General features: G+C 53.2%; 1 protein-coding gene across 1 annotated transcript in view; it reads right to left on the reverse strand.

Annotated features, from left to right (window-relative positions):
• The window catches only part of FAM178B (family with sequence similarity 178 member B), a 131,660-nt gene that overhangs the window by 97,676 nt on the left and 10,537 nt on the right, over positions 1–23,447 (reverse strand). The window contains exons 2-6 of the mRNA XM_075562677.1: positions 22,795–23,154; positions 21,433–21,494; positions 19,873–19,980; positions 7,048–7,200; positions 198–303 (exon numbers count right to left, since the gene is read on the reverse strand). Coding sequence (XP_075418792.1) covers positions 198–303; positions 7,048–7,200; positions 19,873–19,980; positions 21,433–21,494; positions 22,795–23,154 — 789 coding nt within the window. The remainder of the gene's footprint in view (positions 1–197; positions 304–7,047; positions 7,201–19,872; positions 19,981–21,432; positions 21,495–22,794; positions 23,155–23,447) is intronic.

The following is a 23,447-nucleotide window of genomic DNA, read 5'->3' on the forward strand; positions in this document are numbered from 1 at the left end:
AGCTCCGTGAGACCCCCACAAGAATCAAGGTTCACTAAGAGGTTGGTACTCCCTCCTCTCAGTCTGGGATAAGCACCCAGGCAAGAAGAGGTTAAGTGCCCAGTCTTCCTGGCCGGCCGGCCGGCAGCCAGCAGAAAACCTGCCGAGCTACTAAGTTGGAATGCTCCGCCACCTAGTGGCAGGTCTGAGGTCCTCACCTGGAACAGCCACTGCAGCAGGGGGACGGGGCAGTCAGGCCTGCGCAGGTAGAGGTTGCTCAAGAGGCCCGTGTGAAGGAAGGAGAGCCGCTGGGCTGGTGGAGAACTGTGGGGGCAAAGGGGGAGGGGGAGGTTAGGGGGGCCTCCAGGCCCTGCCAGTTGGCAGCCAGGCTGCAGAAGCTGACCTGCCAGCTGACCTGCCATGCCCCTGCAGCTCCGAAACCTGTGGGAGGTTCTCATTATTCAACATCACTACGAAGATGCTACAGAACCCATCAGGGGCTAGTGTATCGGTGAAAAGGCTTTTGAAGCCCATGGGGCAGGGTGCTGTCAGAAGAACCACAGCTGTCAGAACCAGAGGGCTTCCTGCTGCCTTCCAAGGGTCTCACACAGCCGGGTACTAGGCTTGGCCTTTTCCGTGTAAGAGATGGAGCCCCGAAGAAGACACCGGCACCACAGAAAGGGCGAGGACAGACCCAGGAGGCACGCCTCTCTCCCCGGCTCCGGGCGGCAGCAGGCAGGCAGAATTACGGCTGGGGCCCTCAGCCAGTGCCCCGGGCTCTGGTTACAGGTAGCTTTTCTGCCAAGGCTCGTGTTTTTCCGAAACAAAGGGGGACGGACACCTGAGAAGATGGGAAAATAACAGAAAGGGGTCCAGAACAGGGAGATTCTGGGAAGGAAATAGCAGGGGAGGGCTCTACACAGGATTCTTTAGAAACCATCCGGGCAGCGGCTGGCCCAGAAGCAGCTGCTGGCCACAGGGCTGCCCCTCCCTCAGCATCTTGGTGGTGGGCCTCTCCCTCTGGACAGCAGGCTGCTACCCCTCCCTCCGGGCACAGAGTGGGGCGGGATGGGTGGGTGCACAGGAATGAACGGGCAAGTGTCATGCGTGGATTGGCACAGCTAAAGGGATCATGCTGCGAACACCCCGTTACCTTGGGAGAATCTAATTTGTAAGACCAAGAGTTGAAATGTTTCACATGGTTTTAGCTCCTGTGGGGAAAGGCAAGTACCATTTTGAAAGGGTTCAGACAACAACTGCCACGGAAGGGTTCCAACAGACAGCAACCTGACGCTGGGCTTTAGAGGATGGAGATTTTCCCGGAAGCACGCGGCTCCGTCTTTCTGCCGAGGAACCAGCGGCTGGTGGATCTGAACCGTTGGCCTTGAGGGTGGCAGTCTGATGCTTACCCAGTGACCCCGCTTTCCCCATCTTCCTTCTCCGTCCCAGGAGTCACTGGGTTTGGGAAGGACTCTTCTCGTGTCTGCAGTCTGTGAATGCGCTTTGCTCTCCCTCTAGATACGTGCTAAAGACAATGAACGTCGATGACAGGAAACGCTTGTTCTTTTGGATGGCCAAGTCCACGCTGGTATGTCATGTCATGACTCAATAGAAATTTCCTGTGTTAGGTCAACCTTCTCCTTCGCCCTTTCTCTCTTTCTTAAAAGAGCATCATATCTTATCCTGCCAGGAACAGAATGCTCGCAGACAGGGATTTTCCTCCAAGCCAAGCTGCTGTCTCTCTGAATATGCCCAAGCGATTGACAAACTGCACCCTGTCCCCCCCACCCCGCCCACCCCCTGACGACTGAGATTGCGAGGAGAAAGCCGCTTTGTGCCTGTCGCTGTGAAGCTCACAGCGCTGACACGACCCTGTTTGCACATGTGCACTCCGAGACTGCTGGCACACGCCCCTGTGTCCCACGTGTCCGGCCACACAGACGCCCACAGGGAGACATGGTCAGAGGAACCCCGGGAACATGTACTGAGATGCCCGGCAGAAGCACAGGGCAGCGCCCAGGATGCAAGCGGGCACCTCCCCGGCCCAGTCTGGGGGGACCTCTCAGAGTGGCCGTGTGGCCAGGCTGCGGGGATTCTCAGGAGACAGCATGCTCTGGCATTCTGGGCCCAGGGCATCCTGCCAACGTCCCAGTGGGGGGTTTGACAGCACAGACCCTGTTGGCTCAGATCAATGCATTTCCACGTGCTGCTCTGGGGGAGAAGCCCCCCCCCCGCCCCCCAACACTGCAACTCCTTCCTGCCCGACAGCCTGAGAGAGCAGTCTGGCAGGCAGGACCCAGCTCACTGCTGCTGGGGCGGATGCTTGGGCTCTCACACCCGGAGAGTGAGCGGGTCACAAAGGGCATCTCCCTGTTCTCGTCCAAGCCGCTGGCTTTGGAGAAATTCTTTGTGTGGAGCTAGATGAGATGCAGCCAGGCAGCACCCCGGCCAGGGCCAGCTCAATCACAAGCTGAGTGTCTGCTCAGAGCCAGGGAGTAGTGTTGCCTCACCTTGGCTGAACTGAGAGAGCCCAGCTGGTGGCGGGAGGTAACCTGGAGCCTGGCCCTGGCCCAAGAAGAAGGGCCCTGGTCTCGACTCTGGGGCAGGAAGGGGAGTCCTTCCTGTGGCACCTGCCCAGGGGAAGCGTGGAGGGGGTGGGGGCGGCAGGTGGTGGCTGGGAGGAGGGCAGTAAAAGGGCATAAAAACCCACACATCAAGAACTCTGGCAAGGGGTTCAGCCGGAGCCCAGCAGCCAAGCCAGTGCTGAGGGTCTGAAGTTATCCAATGAGTGTGGGAGGACTGGGGGGGTGGGAAGGGGCTGAGCCCCCATCAACGGGGTGATGCACCTAGGGGACAGCCGTGAGCCATCAGCCTGGCTCCCAGAGGGAGGGTCTCACTGCGGGCCTTGGACTGCTAATCCCCAGCCGTGATCGCAATGACAGACGTCTGTCCCGAAGGAAGGAAGGAAGGAAGGAAGGAAGGAAGGAAGGAAGGAAGGAAGGAAGGAAGGGGAAGGCAGTCACGCCCTGGAGGGAAAGGGAGCACGTCACAAGCCAAAGAACGGGCCAGCTTGATTCAGCTTGGTGGGCTCTGGAGCCTCCTCCTCCTAAGAATGTCCAAATAAAGACCCTTCCAGCCTCTTGCCTCCGCATCTATGGTATGGGCAGCCAGCCCAGTGGGCAGTCTCTAAATGCCCGGGGAATCCCAAGTGAAGGCAGAGGGATAAACACCTGGCGCAGTGATTGATCTAAGACCAGCTTTTGCACCCTTGCCAAGCGGCCCAAAGGCAGGCTGGAAGGAACGAAGGGCTAGCACTTTCACTGCGGTGGTCATCTCCTTTCCTTCTTTGCTGACAGGAACCGGGAGCCCGGGCCCCTCAGGACCTGCTCTCTGGCCAGCACCTTCATCAGTCTCCCCAACCCCAGCCAGGCTTCTGCTGGTGCACTGGTTTCAGAGGGGCAGGCACAGTCAGGTGGGCAGCTCAGCCTGTCACCCCAGCTTCTAGGAAAGGGTGCCAGGAAGAGGAGGAGCTAGCTCAGGCAAAACAGGTGCTCTGGGGTGCAAGCTCCACTGTGCTAAGGAGGCGGAGGCACGCCCACAGCCTACTTGCTCCAGTTGGTGGCGTGGCGGGGGCAGGGACTGCGCTGCTAAGCAAAAGGGGGGCAGTGGCACTCAGGCTCCTATGGGCACACCCACCCTACACCTGAAGAGTGGCCCGGGCACTTGTGGGAAGACCTTGGATTGTGACTCTCCCTCCCACGCATGGGTAGTTCTGCAGGGAGTACTCGCTGCTTTGTGCGCGCGTGCGCGCGCACACACACACACACACACACACACACACACACGGAGGGTGGGGGGCAGCTATGAATAATTCAGCAGGCAATCGCTCCGCTTCCTGTGGAGCCACCTGAGCCAGGGAGCAGTGTGTGGGCGTCAGGTTCGGAGGACTGGATTTCCTTTTGAACTGCTGTCTAGCGAGGCGAACAAACCCACGGCGGTTCTGCGGTGACAAAGGGCGGCGACTGGTCCCAGGGCACTGAGAGGAGGTCACCCAGGCCAGTCCTGAGGCTCAGGCCCACGCTCTCATCTGTGGGGGTTGGGCTGAAGCCCCTTGCCCATGCACCTGGGTAGGCCCATCCCAGGAAGACGCTGTCTGCAGCTCAGCTCCCAAGTTGGACGAAGACAAATTTAGCTTACTTCATTCGTGCCAGGACTCTCCACGCGGTACAGTGTAGGGGGGAGAGGGGGGAGACAGGCTTCCTGCTCATGGAAGCCAGGAGAGAAGTGAAACTATTTCGAGAAGCAATTAAAAGTAAACAAACAAGCACAACAAAACAACATCCACTCTCTTTACCTCTGATGAGAAAGATAGCACGTGCTGACTCAAGAGTAGGGCATCTGGAACCAAATGTTAACCGTAATCACACACACAAAGTGTTAGCTTTGGGTGGGGTGAGAAACTGAGCAGGCTCCTTTTCTTACGCGGTCTAGTCAGCTCTCACTCTTCCTCAATCACCACGTTCCGGGCTGGACGTGAACTCCTGAGCGGCAAGGCTTCTTCACGCTTGGGTTTAAGCTTGAAGCCTTTGGCACCGAGAGGAAGGAAAGCCTGACTTTGGGAAAGCGGAAGCTGCGCTCCCACTGCCCAGTGGGAGTCCGGAGTGGCCTGTGCGGCAGAGAAGCAAGCCCAGGGATCTGAGGGCCAGGCCCGCCATCTCCCTGTGTACTTGGTACCAGATTGTGGGTGGAGGACCTGAACTTCTCACTCAGGGAAGCTGGGCGGCCACCTGGCCCCAGTTAGCAGGGACACTCTGCTCCTAGGTCACTGCTCCACAGGCCATCTCATCTGTCATCTAGCTCCTGTCCCTCCCTCAAGTCAGGGGCAGAAAACTTGGCATAAGCACAAACCACAAGGCCAAGCTAGCATAGGCAGCTGCCTCCCTTCCTCCTCTTTCTTCCCCGCTTCCTTCTAGCCCACTCTCTGTCCCTCTCTTTCCCAGCTCTACTCTCTTCCTTTCCTGGACACCCCACCTTTATTATCTTTTAATTAGACACCCCTTTTCCACCTGGTAATATTCGTAGCCGCTGCTGCATCACAGCAGCCCTGCATACAAGAGGACCAACAACTGCCCAGCTCGGAAGTCCTCAATGTGCTGAGCCCAGGGTCGCAGCCGCTCTGCCAGCCCGTCTCCCAGAAGCCTCTTTTGTCCTTCTCTAGGAGCTGGTGACACTTGATAATCTGTCCAGAGCACACAAGATGAAGTTTCACCGTCCCTGCTTCAAAGGCATATCCCAGCTGGGCTTTCTTCTAAGACAGGCTCTCCATTCTTCTGACAGTCTGTGGTATCCTCAGTCTTCTTCTCCAAAATCGTAATTCAAACGCATCCAGGGGCCAGTGTAAATCTTTACAATGCTCACCTACTCAGACCCAGTAATCTCACAGCTAGGAATCTTTTCTGGTTCTCTGGAAAAACATTTATGCTTAAGAATATTCTCTACCATATTGCCTTGTAATAGGAAGCTTGGAAATCTATATGCCAAAAAGAATGAAGAAAATAGCGACGTGTTAGAATATCAAAACAATGCAATTATTTCGTCATGAACACTGTGCTGTCTAATTGCATACTTGGAGCTCATTAGCACCTAACTCAAACAAGCCCTAAAGAACATATTAAGACAACTGAAAAAGTCTGGCATTAAGGAATTACTACGATAAACATTGATGTTCCTTCTTGAGATATACACTAAGACAGTGACAGATTAAATCATATGAGTGTCAAGTTTATTTGGGGTGGGGTTTGAAGGGCTGGCTCACATGGTATCAGTGAGTGGGGTAGGGATGAAAAAAGGACTGGCCTTGAGCCAAGCACTGTTGAGTGAGGAGTACAGGAGCATATATTGTACTATCGTTTCTAAGCACTGGACTGCTAACCACAAGGTCAGTGGTTCAAACCAACCCACTACACAGTGGGGGAAAGAGGAGGCTGTCTGGTCCCATAAAAATTCACAAAGCCTGGGAAACCCTCGACATGGGGTTGCCACGAGTCAGAATTGGCCATCCGATGGTAGTGGGTCTGCGTCTTGGTTTATTCACGTTAGAAGTTTTTCATAACAAAAAATTGAAAGGGGCCACGTCAAAATGGTAAGAGTTACCTTTATTATCTCTATATTCCAGAGTCCGATGAACCTGGGCTTCGTAAAAGGAGCCCTTGTGGTGCCACAGTCAAGCTGCCGGGCAAAGCTCCCTTCCAGAGGCTCTGCGGCAGAAAGACAGGCCAGCTGCTCTGTCAAGATTTCCATCTAGCAACCCCCAAGACGCAGCTAGTCCCCCTCTGCCACAGGAGGCTGCTGTGAGTGGGCACCATGTCAATGCCATTCCACAACAGGAAGCATGGGCAAGGGAGACGTCAGCAAGGTCTGAAGCGCTGGAGGACAGAGCAAAGCTTCTATACCCAAGGCTCAATAAGGCCCAACACGACGGCAGAGGCAGCTCCCCCGGGCTCCCTCTGCATCCTCTCGCCTGGCTCGGGACCCCAGCAGAGCAATGGTCTAAGCACCCAGTGGGCAGCCTTCTTGCAGAACCCTGCAGGCAGTCTCTCCCTCTTAGGAGTTTTATTTTTTTAAAGATCTCTTTCATACGCTGCCCTATTGTCACAGAGAGTGCACCTGTGGCGCAGACGAGACTTTCCGTGTTAGCACTGCGCTTGAGAAGTTTCTGAACGAGGGGATGAGCATGCACACGACGCTCACGTGCTCTGGAGGACTGCGGGGAGGGGGCTCCAGGGTGTCAGGCACAGTGCCAGAGAGATGCTGCTTTGAGGCGCTGAAGTGTGAGAGAGGCCACAGCAGTTCGGGGACAGACACAAGTCAGCAACTTCCTATTCGATCCCACGAGAGCTTATTTAGAGAATGCGCACCTAAGTGAGTAAACTCAATAAATATGATAGGTAGACGCGTGTGGCTATCTTATCTACAGCCCTAACAATGGACACTACCAAGCTGGCTGACACATGGCTTTGGATTCCCTCACGCAGGGCCCCCATGACCTGGGCCCAGGTGCACACCTACCTGAGGAACAGCCCTTCCAGGAGGCTCCGCGGCTGTAGGTATGAGCAGTCCAGGGAGCAGGGCGGGGGGTGGCTCCTGGGCAGAAACACAGTCTTTCCAGGATGAACCTGCGGGAGGGCCTCCTGCGGCACAAAGTACTTCTCCACCAACATCCTGGCAAACGAGAGTCAGGAGGCCGGCGTCAGCCGTGCACCTACGCCTGCAGCTCGGAAGGTGGCCTGGAGAGGCCGGGTGGCTGCCCCATCAGAGAACAGCAGTGGGCACCCTGCCCCCGCCCTCCAGAGCCAAAGCCCCGGGAGAGACGGGTGGTGGGTGCTGCCCGGCTGGCTTGGTGGCCTGGTGCGGGGAACAGCGCCACCTGCTGTTGGGGGAGGAGCCCACCAGACCCTGGACTAACGCCCTCCCCTCCCCTCCTGCCCAAGCCCTCTCTGCAGACCACCGCTCCTGGAGCCCAACCCCAGCCCCGCTCGTTGGCTCTGTTCTGTTCACACTTTTACTGAGTTTCTCCTATATTCCCTGCCGGGCTGACTTGTGTGAGTCAGGTGTAGGCTGCCCTGGAAATCTCCCATCGCTGCAGCCCCCAGGTGACTGCATCCGGGGCAGGGGCACAGGAGGAAGAGTGCTCGGTGCAGCAGCGTTCAGTGAGGGCGTCCCGGGAAGGGGATGCAGCAGCAGACACATGGACGTACACAAGGGCGGGATGTGCCAGGCCCCGTTGGGGCATCAAGTACCAGCCCAGGGAGGGCAGGGGCCAGGCTGAAAAACAGTAGGAGCCAGCTGGTGGAGCATCTCACGTGCCTGTCCCACTCAGAGGTGGGATGCAGCAGGTCTGCGCTGGGCCCGCTGGTGGGAAGGAACAGGCCAAGGATGGAGAGGAGAGGAGAGGAGAGGAGAGGAGACATAGCCACAGCCTGGCCCTGGGGGCAGTGTGGTGGACGTGGGCGGCTCACCACAGGCTAACTAAGCACCAGGTCAGCGATTCAAAGTCTCCAGCTGCTCTGAGGGAGCGAGATGAGGCTTTTCACTCTCCTGTCCAGAGGGACCATCTTAGACACCCACAGGGCCAGTCCTGCTCTGTCCTGTTGGGTTGTTATGAGTGGTTAGCTCTGCAGCAGTGGGGCCCGATGGGCAATGAAACCGCTGCCCAACAATGAGGTACATCCCTTCCCCACGCAGCCTCATGGGGCAACGACCACGGCCTACTGTTGGGTGCAAAGAGCAAGTTCCAGAACAGTGTATGTGTGTGTGTGCACGTGTGTCTATACACGTGCACCCCCCCCCCCCGAACAGTTTGGGGGAAGATAAGACGGAAAGGACACACTTCCTGTTTATTCCATACAAATGAGCTCTGCTTAATACCTGTTTACCAACGACCAGCTAAAATAAGCTAACGGCACTCCTCCCTTTCACTCAGCGAAGATGGCCGTCAGTCCTTCCTGGTCCCCAGCTGGGCCCAGTCTCGGCCCACAGGGCGTTCCGGGCCCCCGTTAGGATCTGGCCTCTGGAGGTTGGGGTCCGGCGCAGTGGTGGTGGTGGGACTGAGGCAGGGAGGCCCCATTGGCCGGTCACTTTGTAGCTCAGTGGCAAGGGAAGGGACCGCTTCAGAGCAGGGCTGTCATGAAGACAACCGGCAGGAGAGAGGGCAAAGAGGACCCGGCGCTAGGGGCATGCTGAGCGTCTCAGGCTGGTGGGAAACTTTAGGAACAGACCAGGGAGCTCGGTAAACATGACCAAAGTCTCTGAACTGAACACGTTAAGATTGATGCGATGACAAGCCTACTTTCTTATACGCCGCCCGGTGCCTGCCCGGCCGCCATCGTTTGTGCTAACCCCCTCTTGTCGTCCATCGTCACCCCCTGCACCCCCGGGAGGTAACACAGGTCCACCCTATTCCAGTGAGCCTCTCTTCCTTCTCTGCCCATCCCTGTAACCAACGAAGAATGTCATTTTGTTAAGGAGGAAAATCTTTCTCCAATGTTTTGCTACATATGTATTTACCGCGGTGAAAAAACCAGCAACAAAAAATCACAGCCAACGGCAGCGATGTCCCGAGCGGGGGCGATCCTGGCCCCTCATGTTGCAGCCTCCGGAAGCTGCCTTGGCAAATCACCACATACGTGGTCAAATAATTGTCAGCTTTGTTCATTTCTGTGCCATTTGAGTTTTCTGAGTAGCGACTCCTTCGCATCTTGCTTTTTTTTTTTTAAGTTAAGAAAATCACGTACAAATTATTGTACAAATTAAAAGTCTGCAAGAACTAGGCTTGCCTGTAAGGGAATCTTAGCTATCCTTCAAAGAGAGTCTGTGATACTAAATTTACTGTCTGTGCATTATTAAGAGCCCGGAGATGACTCTTCCCAATCTAATTGAGGATTTCCTGGCAGCCGAGAACCGAGGATAAGGCATGGTATTGTGGCTGAAGGCGCCCCCTTGGCTCCTGCACACACGCGGGCCTTCCCGCTGAAGAAGCAGACAGTCAGCAGGCTGTCCCTTTAAGGCGCAAGTTCATTCCCACAGCGTGAACAGATACCCTTGTTCAAAATGATTAGTGGTTCCTTCGAAGGCTAGCAATTGTGGCCAATGCATGACTTCCGGTCACACATGACTTGGCTGACGGGCCTGACTCTCGGCCTCCCCCCTTCCCAGGCCGACTCCCCTCCGCGGCCCCCACGCCATCTCCTGGAGCACGCAGGGGCGGGAGGAGCCGGGATCGGCTTTGCAGGTCTGCGAGGGCTTGTTCTTTCCATCAAAATGATCCCACATCAAAACCACCACCTCAAAGTGGTGACGACAAAAGGGCTCTGTTGTCAGAAGGCCTTTCTCCGACTGCCCCTTCAAAACGTCACGTGCCTGAAGATGACGAGGGATTGCAAGGCAAGGCAAGGCACACCTTCATCTGCTGGCACACTCACTTTCAGGGGGCGGAGGGGCGGCCTTTTAAGCATCCTGAGCCCTCAATGTGCTCCGTAGAAAGTAAAGAGCTGGAACGATTCTTCCTACTACTTTAAGAGTTGTTTTTTTTTAATTCCTTCCAAGGTTATCCGGTTGAGTAGAGAACGGGGAAATCAAACCTAGGGGCCTCAACCCAGAAAACTGTTCTCATGACACGTAATGCCGCCAGGGCCTAGACAGAGGCCTTGAACCACTGATTGAAACGGTTCTGTGTGCTCCCCCATGGCCATCCAGACACTTCCTGAGTCACTGGATAGGACACCAGCACCTGTCTTTCCAACTCAACGTGGGGCGCCCCCACACACCTGTCCCTGGTTCTCCCCATGGGAATGCCAGCCCATCCCATGGACAGCGTGTGAGTAGGGTCTCTGCCTGTCTGTTCAGTCTCAGGATCTGAACAGGGTCACACACAGACCTGCACAGTCAACACTGGCCTGGCTGGGAAGAGGGGGAAGCCTTTCTCTAAGCCGGGGGCTGGAAAACTATATTCTGTGGGCCAAATCCTGCACGCTGCCTATTTCTGCCAATAAAGCTTTACTGAAACATGGCCGCACTTGTTTGTGTACACAGTGCCCATGGCTGCTTCCACACCACACCAGCGGAGTTGAATAGCTGAGACAGAGACTGCTTAGCCCTCAAAGGCTAAACTATTTAAAGTTACACAAGCGGCCATTCAGCAGAGAGGCAACAAGCCCACATGGAAGAAGCACACCGCCGGTGTGATCATAAGGAGTCATCGGGACCATGTAATCAGGCATCAGCAGACACATAAAAAACAAACAAAAACATATTGTTGAGAAGGAGGGGGGTTGGAGCAGAGACCCAAAGCCCATCTGTAGACAATGGAACAATCACCCCACTGAGGGGCCACAGGGAAGGGATGCGTCAACCAGGGTGCAGTAAAGCACTGACGAAACACTACCAGCATATTACTCTGGCTCCTTGAGGCTTCCTCACCGACCGCCCCGCCTACTGTGATAGTGCTGCTTCTCAATGCAGACTAGGCCAGAACATGTACACGGGTATCGATGAGATGGGAGCTCACCACACCCAGAATCCAGGAACAGGAGTGGCAATAGTGATGCCAGAAGGGTAGGGGGAAGAGGGGGAGAGGAAGGGAGAAAGGGGGAACCAATTGCAATGATCGACACATAACCATACACCCCTCTCCAGGGGGAAGAGCAACAGAAAACATGGGGGAAGGGCGACAGGGGTCGTGTGAGATATGAGAATAATAACAATGTACAGTCTATCGGGGGGGCTGTGGGGGGGAAGGAGATCAGGGAAGGGGCCGTAAGAGGAGCTGATACCAAGGGCTCAATAGAAAGTAAATGTCTAGAAAAGAATGAAGGCAGCATATGTACAAATTCGCCTGATACAACTGATGTATGGATTGTGACAGGAGTTGTAAGAGTCCCCAATAACATGATCTTTTAATAAAAAAGTAATAAATTAAAATAGTTACTACATAGTTAGAAAGTTTACAGAGAGTTTGCTGACTCCTGAGTTAGTCAAAAAAGATCAAGAAATGATTCTCAGAAAAAAACTGAGAAAAAGGGCAAAAGTCCAGCCCAGTGCTGCTCATAACCATTTGTGGGTTTTTTGTTTTGTTTTTTTAACATGACTATATAAATAATTTGGGGATCCTAAATGGGCCCCAAGAAAGCCTCTACCTAAGACAAAGGTCCCCACACCCCGCTTTGCCCTAGTCCCTTCTTCACACTACTTTGCTTTCACTCAGGCCCCACGGAACCCGCACTGGGCGTTTGGGGAGCAGAGTCTCGGAAGAGGTAGCAAGAGTGGCCAGACCCTGGGAACTACACTCAGCACATCCGGCCAAGCGTCCGCAGCTTTGCACTCGTCCAGGACACCGCCCGAGGGCGGCGAGGAGGGCTGCAGACAGTGGAAGCGTCTCTCAGTAGCATACTTGCCTGGTCTCAGGAGGAAGCGTTCCAAAGCAAGGTCCGATGCATTCAATGACTTCCCAGAGAATCCACTGGGCCAGTTAAATCCAAGGCAGAAGCCATCAGCTTAGACAACCGGGGAGACTACGTTTGGGGACTCCAAAGGGGTCATCTGGAGAGGATTTCTCAAAGGACGTGGGAAAATCACGGGTCTGTTAGGAAAGAGCTTTAACAAGACTGGCATTTGCACCGAGGAGCCAGATGCCAGGAACGCTGGGCTGCGGAAGTTTGCCCTTCCTGTCACTGCATCTGCTGGCTCTTTGACGGGGAGCCAGGGCTGCCCTCTCAGACTCCCACTTTCCCCCCCGATCTCTCTTGTCTGTTCTCAAACTCAGAGACGGTGTATCAGGAACTGGCTCTGAGTTTCTGAAGGGTGTGATCCTGCTGTTTGGCGTGGTGCAAATCCGAGTGCAGGCTGCTTTGGGGAAGAGGTAGGCCGGACTGTGCAGAGCTGCAGGGAGGACGCGTGGAGCAGCATCGGGCTCACGTTCTGTTTAACGAGGTGGTCTACGATTTGGTAGCAATACTTTTGGACTTACTCTTCTTAAGAGGCGGCTTCAAAATGCTCATGGGGTGGGGGATGCTCATAGATGCTCATGGGGTGGGGGATCCCACTATCTTCATTTATCTTTTTGTTCAATGTCTCCGGAACTTTTCGAAGTTCCCTCATCTACGCACATTTTGTTTATCTGCTCACCCCCGGCAGGTGCGCGGGTTGTTTCCATCTCTTTGCCTTCACGAATAGTGGTGTAGTGAACACGTGTCTCTCTTATCAGATCTCTTAGGGAACAGGCCTGGAAGTGGGTAGCTCTTCTCTTCCTGGTCTTTCTTTTTAAACTTAGGAAGCACCGTACTGTTTCCCAGAGCGGTTCCGCCATTTTAGTCTGAGCAACAGCCGACCAGGCTTCCACCTTGGAAGACTTCTTTCTCCATCCAGTGGACTTTCATCCTGGCTAAGCATCAGATGACCACAGACAGGTGGGTGAGTCTCGGAACACTCAATACCATCTCGTTGGCTGGTGTGCGTATTGTTATACCAGCGACAGGCTGTGGTGATTTCTGTGGCTATACAGCATATCTTCAACCAGGCAGTCTGACTTTTCCTATTGTGTTCTGCCCTTTCAGTACGACTGCAGCAATTCAGGGACTCCTGCCATTACACACATACCGGGGACCTCCTCCCCATCTGTAAGATAGCTCCTGGGGTTTTGATAGGGCTGCATTAATCTACAGGTGCCTTTGGGTGATACTGACACCTAGCAACATTAAGGTTTCCAATGAATGCACCTAGAACAGCTCTCCATTTACCTGAGTGTTTTTAATCACCTTCAGCAGGTTTTATAAGATCGCACCTCCAAAGGAACCACCCTCTTTGATCTCTCTCTCCCCTGGATCCCCAAGCCAACGCTTGATTTTCTGATCACCAACCTGTCCCTCTCAGTCCTCCCAGTTTAACTAAAGGCAACTCTAACATCCCCTTCGTCACAGGTCACACTGGTGGGCCTCTGTGTGACTGTGGTGCTGAAAGCGATGCCACTGGTATTTCAAATACCAGCATGGGCACCCATGGTAAACAGGTTTCAGTGGCTTCCAGACTAAGACAGTGGCTCTCAACCTTCCTAATGCCGCCACCCTTTCATACAGTTCCACATGTTCTGGTGAGCCCCCAACCATAACATTATTTTGTTGCTACATCGTGACTGTAATTTTGCTACTTTTATGAATCCAGTACCCCTGTGAAAGGGTCGTTTGACACCCCCAAAGGAGTCGTCACCCACAGGTTGGGAACCGCTGGACTAGGAAGAAAGAATAAGCTGTCCACTTCTGAGTGATAAGCCACTGAAACATTATGGATAGCAGGACTGCCAGATATGGAGATAATGACATGCACAACAAACAAGACGGAGCAAACAAAGCAACAAAAGAAACGATAAAAAGCCAATGACAAACAACAACAACAAAGAAAAGCCTGTAGTTAGTTCAAAGACTGTTTGTTGGCCTTTAGGAGTGTTTTCTGATTGAGTCTGATGGGGTGCCACTCCCGGGCCCCAAAGTCTATTTTTTGGTATTCCCTGGGGACTTCATTGTTCTGTTCCCCTTGCTGTCCTGTTGCACACTCTTAGTGTTTTGCCTCTGTGTGGCGGGATCAGATGGGCGCAATTCCTACACTGTGTCTTCAGTGTTGTCCCCTGTAGGGCTATGGGTCAGTGAGAGATGTCCTGTCTCATAATGGAGCCAGCCATATGGTCTTCTCTGTGAATTGACTGCTCTGAGTGGGAATATTGTTGTCAAGGCTTGATGGGCCAGGATGTGCTCCACTCTCTCTTCCTCTCCCTTCATTTGCTCCCATATGCTCTGATCAGACATGTCCCTCTCCCTGAGCTGCAGCTTCAGTGCTGTCCTCTGAAATAATTTCTTCTAGGGGGAGAGGCAGGTGTCCATGTAGTTGGGATTGAAGCTGGCCCCTCAGACCTCTCATTGTGTGCTCACCTTCCTGATACAATTGCTAAAGACAAATGGGTACAGAAGCAAATGTGGGGAAGAAAGCTGACAGTGTCTGGCTATCAAAAGATATAGCATCTGGAGTCTTAAAGGCTTGAAGGTAAACAAGCAGCCATCTAGCTCAGAAGCAATAAAGCCCACATGGAAGAAGCACACAAGCCTGTGTGATCACGAGGTGTCGAAGGGATCAGGTTATCAGGCATCAAAGAACAAAAACTCAAATCACTGTGAATGAGGGGGAGTGCAGATTGGGGACCCAAGACCCATCTGTAGGCAACTGGACACCCCCTTATAGAGGGGTCGTGAGGAGGAGACGAGCCAGTCAGGGTGCAGTATAGCAACAATGAAACATACAACTTTCACCTAGTTCCTAAATGCTTCCTGCCCCCCGCCCCGCCACCCCCACACTATCATGATCCCAGTTCTACCTTACAAATCCGTCTAGACCAGAGGATGTACACTGGTACAGATAGGGACTGGAAACACAGGGAATCCAGGATAGATGATCCCTTCAGGACCAGTGCTGAGAGTGACGATACCAGGAGGGTGGGGTGGAAAGGGGGAACCGATTACAAGGATGTACATATAACCGCCTCCCTGGCGTATGGACAACAGAAAAAAGTGGGTGAAGGGAGACATCGGACAGGGCAAGATATGACAAAATAATAATTTATAAATTATCAAGGGTTCATGAGCGAGGGGGGAAATGAGGAGCCAATACCAAGGGCTCAAGCAGAAAGCAAATGTTTTGAGAATGATGATGGTAACAAATGCACAAATGCGCTTGACACAATGGATGGATGGATGGATTGTGATAAGAGTTGTATGAGCCCCCAATAAAATGATTTTTAAGAAAGATTTCAGAAGGAAGCTAAGAAGATAATGTCAAGGGCAAAAATAAAATGTGTAAAGATTTAGAGTTTGAAAACCCGAAGGGAAGACCACGCTGTGCTCAACATATTTCAAACGGAAAGAGCTGCGGGGAAAGTCTTTTGAGTTACAATACTAGAGGAGCCTGTGAGCCAAATACTGACTGCTGCCAGCAGCGGCAAAGGAGAGGGAAGGGACACGCAGGGCCGCCGCATCACACACAGCTGGTCGACATTCAACCATTTCTAAAGGCTGCACATGATCGAGAATTACAATGGGGCGGAGTCGCATGGAAGCTTTAGTCCTAGCTGTGTCTCGTCCTAATCAAGGTGACGAGTACAATTTTGCAAAAGAGCATTTTAAAATGGTTGCAGCAGCACATCGACAGGGAAAACGTAACCGCAGAAATTCCAGCTCAATTCAGAAGAGGGCATGGCCCCACTGCTGACATCAGATGGAGCTTGGCTGAAAGCAGAGAACACCAGAAAGGTAGTTACTTTTGTTTTATTGACTGTGTAAAGGCACTTGATGACGTGGAGTATAACAAACATTGGCTAAGGTTGTGAAGGATGGGAACTCCAGAACACTTCATTTTGTTCAGGAGAACCCTGTACATAGATTGAGGCATTCCCAGAGAACAAGGGGATTGTTTAAAAATCAGGAAATGCGTTGCACTAGGATTGTATCCTGCCAGCATCCTTGGTCAATCTGTAGCTGAGGGCATGCTCTGAGGAGGGAGACTCCACGGGGAAGAATGCAGCACCAGAAGGCTTATCAACAACCTGCAGTAAGCAAAGGACACAGCCTTGTTTGCTCAAAGCCAAGAGGACCTGAAGCACCTACTGATGAAGATCAAAGACTACATATCCTTCAATATGAATTGCTACACAATGTAAAGAAAACAAACATCCGCACAACTGGACCAAACATGACAAAGGGAGAAAAGATTAAAGTTGTCAAGAATTTCATTTCGCTTGGATCCACAATCAATGCTCATGGAAAGCAGTAGCCAAGAATTCAAACAACACATTGCATTAAGCCAATCTGTGACACAAGCCCGCTTTACATGCTACCGAGTGAAGGTGACACTTTGAGGACTAAGGTGCCCTTCACCCAAGTTGTCGTATTTTCTTTTTAAAAAAATCCTTTTATTAGGGACTTGTACAACTCTTATCACAATCCATCCATCCATCCATCCATCCATCCATCCATCCATCCATCCATCCATCCATTATGTCAAGCACATGTGTACATTTGTTGCCATCATCATTCTCAAAACATTTTTCTACTTGAGCCCTTGGTATCAGCTCCTCATTTTCCCCCTCTCTCCCCATGCCCTCCTCCCTCATGAACCCTTGATAATTTATAAATTATCATTATTTTGTCATATCTTACACTGTCCGCTGTCTCTGTTCACCCACTTTTCTGTTGTTCATCTCCAAGGGAGGAGGTTTTATGTAGGTCCTTGTAAATCAGTTCCCTCTTTCCACACCTCCCCCTACACCTTCCCTCCACCCTCCCAGTATCGTCACTCTGAGCACTGGTCCTGAAGGGATCATCTGTCCTGGATTCCGTGTGTTTCCAGTTTCTATCTGTACCAGTGTACATCCTCTGGTCAACCAGATTTTTAAGGTAGAACTGGGAACATGATAGTGGGAGGGGAGGAAGCATTTAGGAACTAGGTGAAAGTTGTATGCCTCATTGTTGCTACTCTGAACCCTGACTGGCTCATCTCCTCCCTGCTACCCTTTTGTAAGGGGATGTCCAGTTGTCTACAGATGGGTCTTGGGTCCACAATCTTTACTCCCCCTCCTTCAAAATAATTTGATTTTTAAAAAATTCTTTGATGCCTGATACCTGATCCCTTCAACACCTCATGACCACACAGGCTTGTGTGCTTCTTCCATGTGAGCTTTGTTGCTTCTGAGCTAGATGGCTGCTTATTTACCTTCAAGCCTTTTAGACCCCAGACGCTATTTCTTTTGATAGCCGGCACCATCAGCTTTCTTCATCACATTTTCTTATGCACTCATTTGTCTTCAGCGATCATATCAGGAAGATGAGCACACAATGATATGATTTTTTGTTCTTTGATGCCTGATAACTGATCCCTTTGGCACCTCATGGTCACACAGGCTGGTGTGCTTCTTCCATGTGGGCTTTGTCGCTGCTGAGCTAGATGGCTGCTTGTTTGCCCAACTCATGGTATTTTGAATCACTTCACATGCATGTGAACATTGCACAGAGAGTGAGGATGACTGGGAAATAATCGATGCATTTGAATTATGATGTTGGCAAAGATGATTGAGACTGCCGGAACAAACAAAATGGTCTTGGAACAAGGACACCCGGAATGCTCCTGAGCAGCGAGCATGACATGATGACGTACTTTGCAGAGGTTAGTGGGTAAATGAGAGCTTCAACTCTGAGCAGTCAGTTTGCAGAAGGCTAGAGTTTAGCAGAAGCCCTAAATCTACTTTGAAACTCCACACATTCAGGCTCCATTGAGCTCCTTTTGACTACTACCAGCCATGCAAAATACTTTGCCAGCCCTGGGAGGGGCATCTCACCCTCAAGAATTTCTCTGGCGGAAATTGGGGCAGCAGGATAGTGTGATCATGAGTCACACCCTGGACCACAGTGGTCAGAGGGCCCTGAACCAACCTCGTAAGCTTTTCTTCTCGGCAATAGTGTACGTGTCCCAACTATAACCCCCTTCCCTCTTCCGTAGTCCCGTCCCATCATGACGTCAGGATGAATTGACTTTGTGCTCCGGGCTTCATCGTGTAGCCATGTGACTGTGAATCCTTCAGGCACCATTAGGGCCGCGTGCTGACGGGCTCCCTTATCTGGCTAATTCATTTTTGTCTTTCTATTGTAAGACTTAATAAAGGAGTTTCTAGGAAACACTTTTATTTGGCATCTCTGAAAACACAGGCGAGACCGCTCCCTGGAGAAGGACGTTATGCTTGGTAGAGGGTAGTGGGAAAGAGGAGGCCCGCGAGGAGACGGACTGACCCAATGGCTGCAACAATGGGCTTAGGCATGGCAGCAGTTGTGAGGCCAGCCCAGGCCTGGCCGGTGTTTCCCCTGCTGTACCCAGGGCTTCGCTCGCTATGAGTAGGAGCCAACACTTGGGGCAACACTTGACAACAACAAAAACCAGCCGGTTGCTCAGGCCCAAACCCAAAACCTAACCCTGGAGACCTAGGTTGCTCTCCTTTTCTGATGCCCTCTCTCCAGCTCCACAGCCAATCCTGTCGGGTCTACCCTGAAACTATACCCAGAATTTGCCCTCAGTCCTGGCTAATGCATGACTTCCTTTGCCCCATGTCTCCCTTTTTCTGCCCTTACTCCCCACACTCGTCCAGCCCATTTTCAACGCAGCCGCCGGGTCAGGGGGGTGTCGGATGAATGGCTGCTCTTTCACTGGGAGGAAAAGCTCTGAGATTTAGCCCCAACATTAGCCTGTCTAAGGAGCCCTGGTGGTGTAGTGGGTTATTAATCACAAGGTCTGTGGTTCAAACCCACCAGCCACTCTGAGGGGGAAAGATGATGCTCCCATAAAGATGGACAGTCTCAGAAACCTTACGGAGCAGCTGTACTGTGCTCGATAGGATCATTATGTCTCTCACTCTCCCCCTCCTCACTCTGCTCAGGCCTCTCAGCTTCCTGCTGCTCCCACTGAGCGCATCTCCTCACCCCCCCCCCTCACTCCCACCCCGGGCCCTGACCCCCACCCATAGTTTCACAGCCCTCCCAATGGGCCTTACCCTCCCCCTCCCTAATCCGGCTTTTCTCTTCAGTACTCGTCACTAATGAGGGGCTTGGAAAGGCTTGAACACTGAACGGAAAGGTAAGGAAACTTCCCAAAGCCCTCTGATCTTCGTCTTATTTATGGTTTGTATCCGGGACGTGAAAGCAAGCCACTTCGAGGCGGAGGTCTCGGTCGCCTGCTCCTGTCAGATCCTCAGAGCCTGGCACACCAATGGCACTCGGTGAAGGACTGCTGGACGGCAGGATGACGATTTAATCACTGTCCCTCCGCGTCTCAGAGTCCCTGGTCCCGATGGATCCAGCCCTCCCTCCAGCCAGCAGCCAGCCAGCCCAATTAAATCCAGGACCGCAGAGCCCCCGTCCAGATCACAATACTTACAGGGAAAATGAAAAGTGCCACGTGGCCCTATTCTCCCTTTAATGACAGTTTTCATTTCGACTGTGGTTTGTGCAGTTATTTAGCTAGACCTGGCTTTAGAAATTGGGCCGACAGCTGGGGCCCAGCGGGCTGGGTTAACATCTCTGTGCCATCAAAGGCCCAGACGAGTCCTGACACAGGGCAGACGACCAACCTGCCTCCGGTCCTTGAGGGAACGTGGCTCTGAGAAGGGACAGCGGCTTCTGGGCTCAGAAGTGGGACACCATGTGCCCGCCGGCTCACAGTCTGCCCGGGGAGCCCTTCACTGTGGGTGCCTCTGCTGGGACGTGGCCCTGGAGTTGGAGGCCTTTCCTCCCCCCTCCCCCCATCTGGTCGTCCTACCTGTGCTCAGGTGTGAGTGTCACGTTGTCTTCAGCTAGGTCCACAGAGTCCCAGTTGGGAAAGTCCTGTAGAAGCAGGCTGTCCCACTTCTGCTCCAAAACCTGTTCCCTGCGGACACACGAGAGCCAGAGCCAGGGTCAGGGCTGCCCCTGGCTGCCCACCTTGTCGCTCAGCGGCAGGGGTCCTCATGGACACGGTCTAGGGACCAGGGGTGCAGAGCAGCTGGGCTTCCCTTCACAAAGGCCCTCACCGTACGGTTTGAGGAGGAGGAGGTGTTTGTGTCCTACCTCCTGGGTCAGACAAGCCTGAAAGGACACACATCAGCATGCCACTTCAGACCTGCTCCTCCCTTTCCAACATGCCACGGCCCGTGCCGCTCCTCCCGGGCCTGCTGCACTGACCAGGGCAAGCTGCTGGGGCCCTGGACTCTTCCGAGCCCTGGGCACATTTCCCGAGTCTGTGGCCACAAAGTAGCCCTACAGCTCTCTCCCTAATCGCCTTCCTCTCCCTAGCCTGTGGCCTCTGTCCGCAGCGGAGGCAAACAACCTCCTTGTCGTCAATTTGACTCTGACTCAGTGACCCTGCAGGACAGAGTAGAACTGCCCCAGAGGGTCTCCAAGACTGGAATCCTGATGGACACTGACAGCCTTTTGTCTGCTGGGGGGTTTGAAGTGCTGACCTCTGGTCTGGCAGCTGAGTCCTTAATCAGCCCGCTAGCAGGACTCCTCAGTGGAGGCCTAAGAGGTCCATTCCCCCATCCCATACTACTTCTCTGAGTGCCCCCTTCCATTCCATCACCACCCCACAGCTAGGGGCTCCTCCATGGTTTCCCCAGAGCATGGGCTCTTCTCTTGCCAGAGCCACCCCACAAGTCCCCAGCTCGCTTCAGTCCACCCTTCAGCCTCTGTCCACCTCACTCCCACCTCCGCCCTCCGTGAACTCAGCCAGCTTGGGCCACGTGTCCCCAGTTCTCAAATATGTTCTCTCTAGTTTCAGCCTTTGCTTGGACTTCATCTTTCCAGCCAGACACTGGCTGACTGATGTCCAGCTGAACGTGACCGGGCCCCTTCGATGGCCTGGGCTCTGTAGTCCTCTCTCTCCCAGAGGCTTCTTCACCACCCCGGCCAGGAGGTGGGGCTCCCAGGCGCCTGCCGCACTGCCCTGCCTCCTCATTTCTCTACTGCCCGTCTCTTCCCTTCCTGCACGTCTCACTCACTCTCCATAAGGAGTTTGAGCAACATGCACCAAAAGCACACCATTCCCCGTTTCAATTCTCCCTAAAAAGGCATCGGTTGGGTAGAAAGGCGTACAGGTGGCACGAGAACTGGAAGGCTTGGACACGGTGGGGAGGCTGGGTGTGCTCTACCTTTGAGATGGCATCTTGGTTACCATGACAGGTCCTTGATATTGATGGGCACCTGCTATTAATTGGCACCCTGGATCTGGGGCAGGGAGGCTGCTTTATTCTGATGGCCATTTGCTGAGTCTTAGGGGCTACCCCGACATGACTGCAAACCCCACTAAAATGACCACCCATGAAGACCCCTTGTCCACACTCACCTCTTCTCCTGCAGTAAGTACTCCAGGGTGTTGGTGTAGGTTTTTGAGCCGCCAGGGGTCAACTGGAGGCACGGGACATGGAAATGGGAGAGAGAGAGAGACAGAGACAAAGATAGAGGAAGGGAAAAATGAGAAACTTTATTGTGAACAAATTCTTCCGTTTATTTTATTTTTCTGACTAGCCAATACACTTACATAGCTAAAAAAAAACCCAGATGTAGAAAGGATACAGTCAAAGGCCTCCCTCCCAGAGTCCCTTCCAAGCGTCCATCCCCAGCGAGCTCTCAGAGACAGCAATGCACAGATGCGCGGACAGCAGGTGGTATGCGTCTGCCTCCCCCGCCCCCCACACACAAATGCTTACATACGACACACATAGCCTCCTCTGCTCTCCCCAAGTAACAGTATGTCTTGAGGATCATTCCATATCAATATGTCAATTCTAAAGAGATTCTTTGTCTTTTAAAAATGTTTTTTATAGTGTTTGTGTGTTTTAACTTTCTATTGTGATTTGGGCCAACATTTACAGAGCAAATGAGTTTCTAATTCAACAAGTTGTCACATTCTGTGTGGTGACACTGGTTCTAATCCCTCGGGGTACCAGCACTCTTCCCACTTCCTCCTCAGAGCCCCAGTTTCCTGTCTCGGTGTGCCCTTCTTTTCCGTCCCTCCCCTCCTCCCTTCCTTGTGTGTTGTGATTTTAGGCCTGTGCTACTTTTGTGGCTTCATGTGGCTGGTTGTTCTGAGGAGCGTGCACCTGGCGGTGTTACTGTTCACATCTGTTGTCTGACCGGAAGGTGCGAGCCAGGGTTAAGGTATCCTAACGCAGGATTACATTAGGACACACACTTCTTCAGAGATTCCCTAGTGGTAGATAGCTAGGGCACTGCCAGTGAATGAAAGCCTATTCTGAGGGGGCATTTCCTGATCTAGGGGCCTTTAAATGTCCCCCCAGTCTACCGAGAACAGTAGTTGACCCCCCACTTGGAGCACATCCCGTCCACGTAGGAACGGAGGCACGGGGCTGGTGCCAGCTCGAACCTCACCTGACCTGGCCCGGACCCCACCACTCCGCTGCGGGGCACATCCCAATTTTCGTTATAGTGAAAGACTTAATGGGTTTAAACAGAAGTGCTCTGAAATTTGGCAATGCTCCAAGCCATCTATTAGTAGCGGTTAGGAGCAGAAGCAGAGGGTGGAGTGCCACCTAGTTTTTGGGGCCCAGGCAACCAGTCACAGGGTCCTGAGGGCTAAGAGAAGTGGGGGAGTCTGACCAAGGAGAGGGGGCTGAACAATGGTGAAGATGAAGCAGCACAGCCAAGGAGGGCCATCTGAAGAGAGCGGTCAAGGCCACTGGCTTACCGAGGTGTGGGTATCCCCCTCTTGTGATGCAGCCTGCTGGCTCCGGCCGGCCATCTTCCAGAAGAGCGCCTTCAATGAGGTCAGCGCCTCCTCAGGGCCCAAATCTGGGAGCTTCTGCACCAACTTTTTGGGTTGTGGGTTTGCCTGAGGCTTTGTCACGCCCTTCGGGGCCTCCTGGTTGACCAGTGGGGTCTTGGAGTACAGAAACTCCACAGGCGGTGGGCTCCAGTCGATGGGGAACATGTCCCCGGATGGCTGCACCTTAGGCTTCTTTGGCGAGTCATGAGTTGGGGGCAATGGGGGGCTGCAGAGGGTGGAATGGAGGTGCCCTCGATGCAGGGGATGGTCTAAGAAGTCGCACTTCAGGGTGGGCAAGAGGATGGGGCTGGAGGTGGTGGGCTGAAGGCCTACAGAGAGAACAGAGTAGTGTAGTAAATCCACCACCCACCTGCTTGCCACCCTGGTTACCCTGGCCCACTGGGCAAGGAGAGGGGGCGGCCAGGGATTGCTATGGGCAGGAGGCAAGGGGTCTCCCTCCCAGGTCGCTCCATTCTCTGCGGCCTCCAACCTTGGTGCGGCGCTACTGGTTTGGGTGCACACTGATCTTCTTTAGGAGGCAGGGCTGGCATGCTCTTCTGTGGCCTGGCCACCTG

The sequence above is a fragment of the Tenrec ecaudatus genome, chromosome 11 (assembly GCF_050624435.1).
Source record: "Tenrec ecaudatus isolate mTenEca1 chromosome 11, mTenEca1.hap1, whole genome shotgun sequence".
Taxonomy (NCBI): domain Eukaryota; kingdom Metazoa; phylum Chordata; class Mammalia; order Afrosoricida; family Tenrecidae; genus Tenrec; species Tenrec ecaudatus.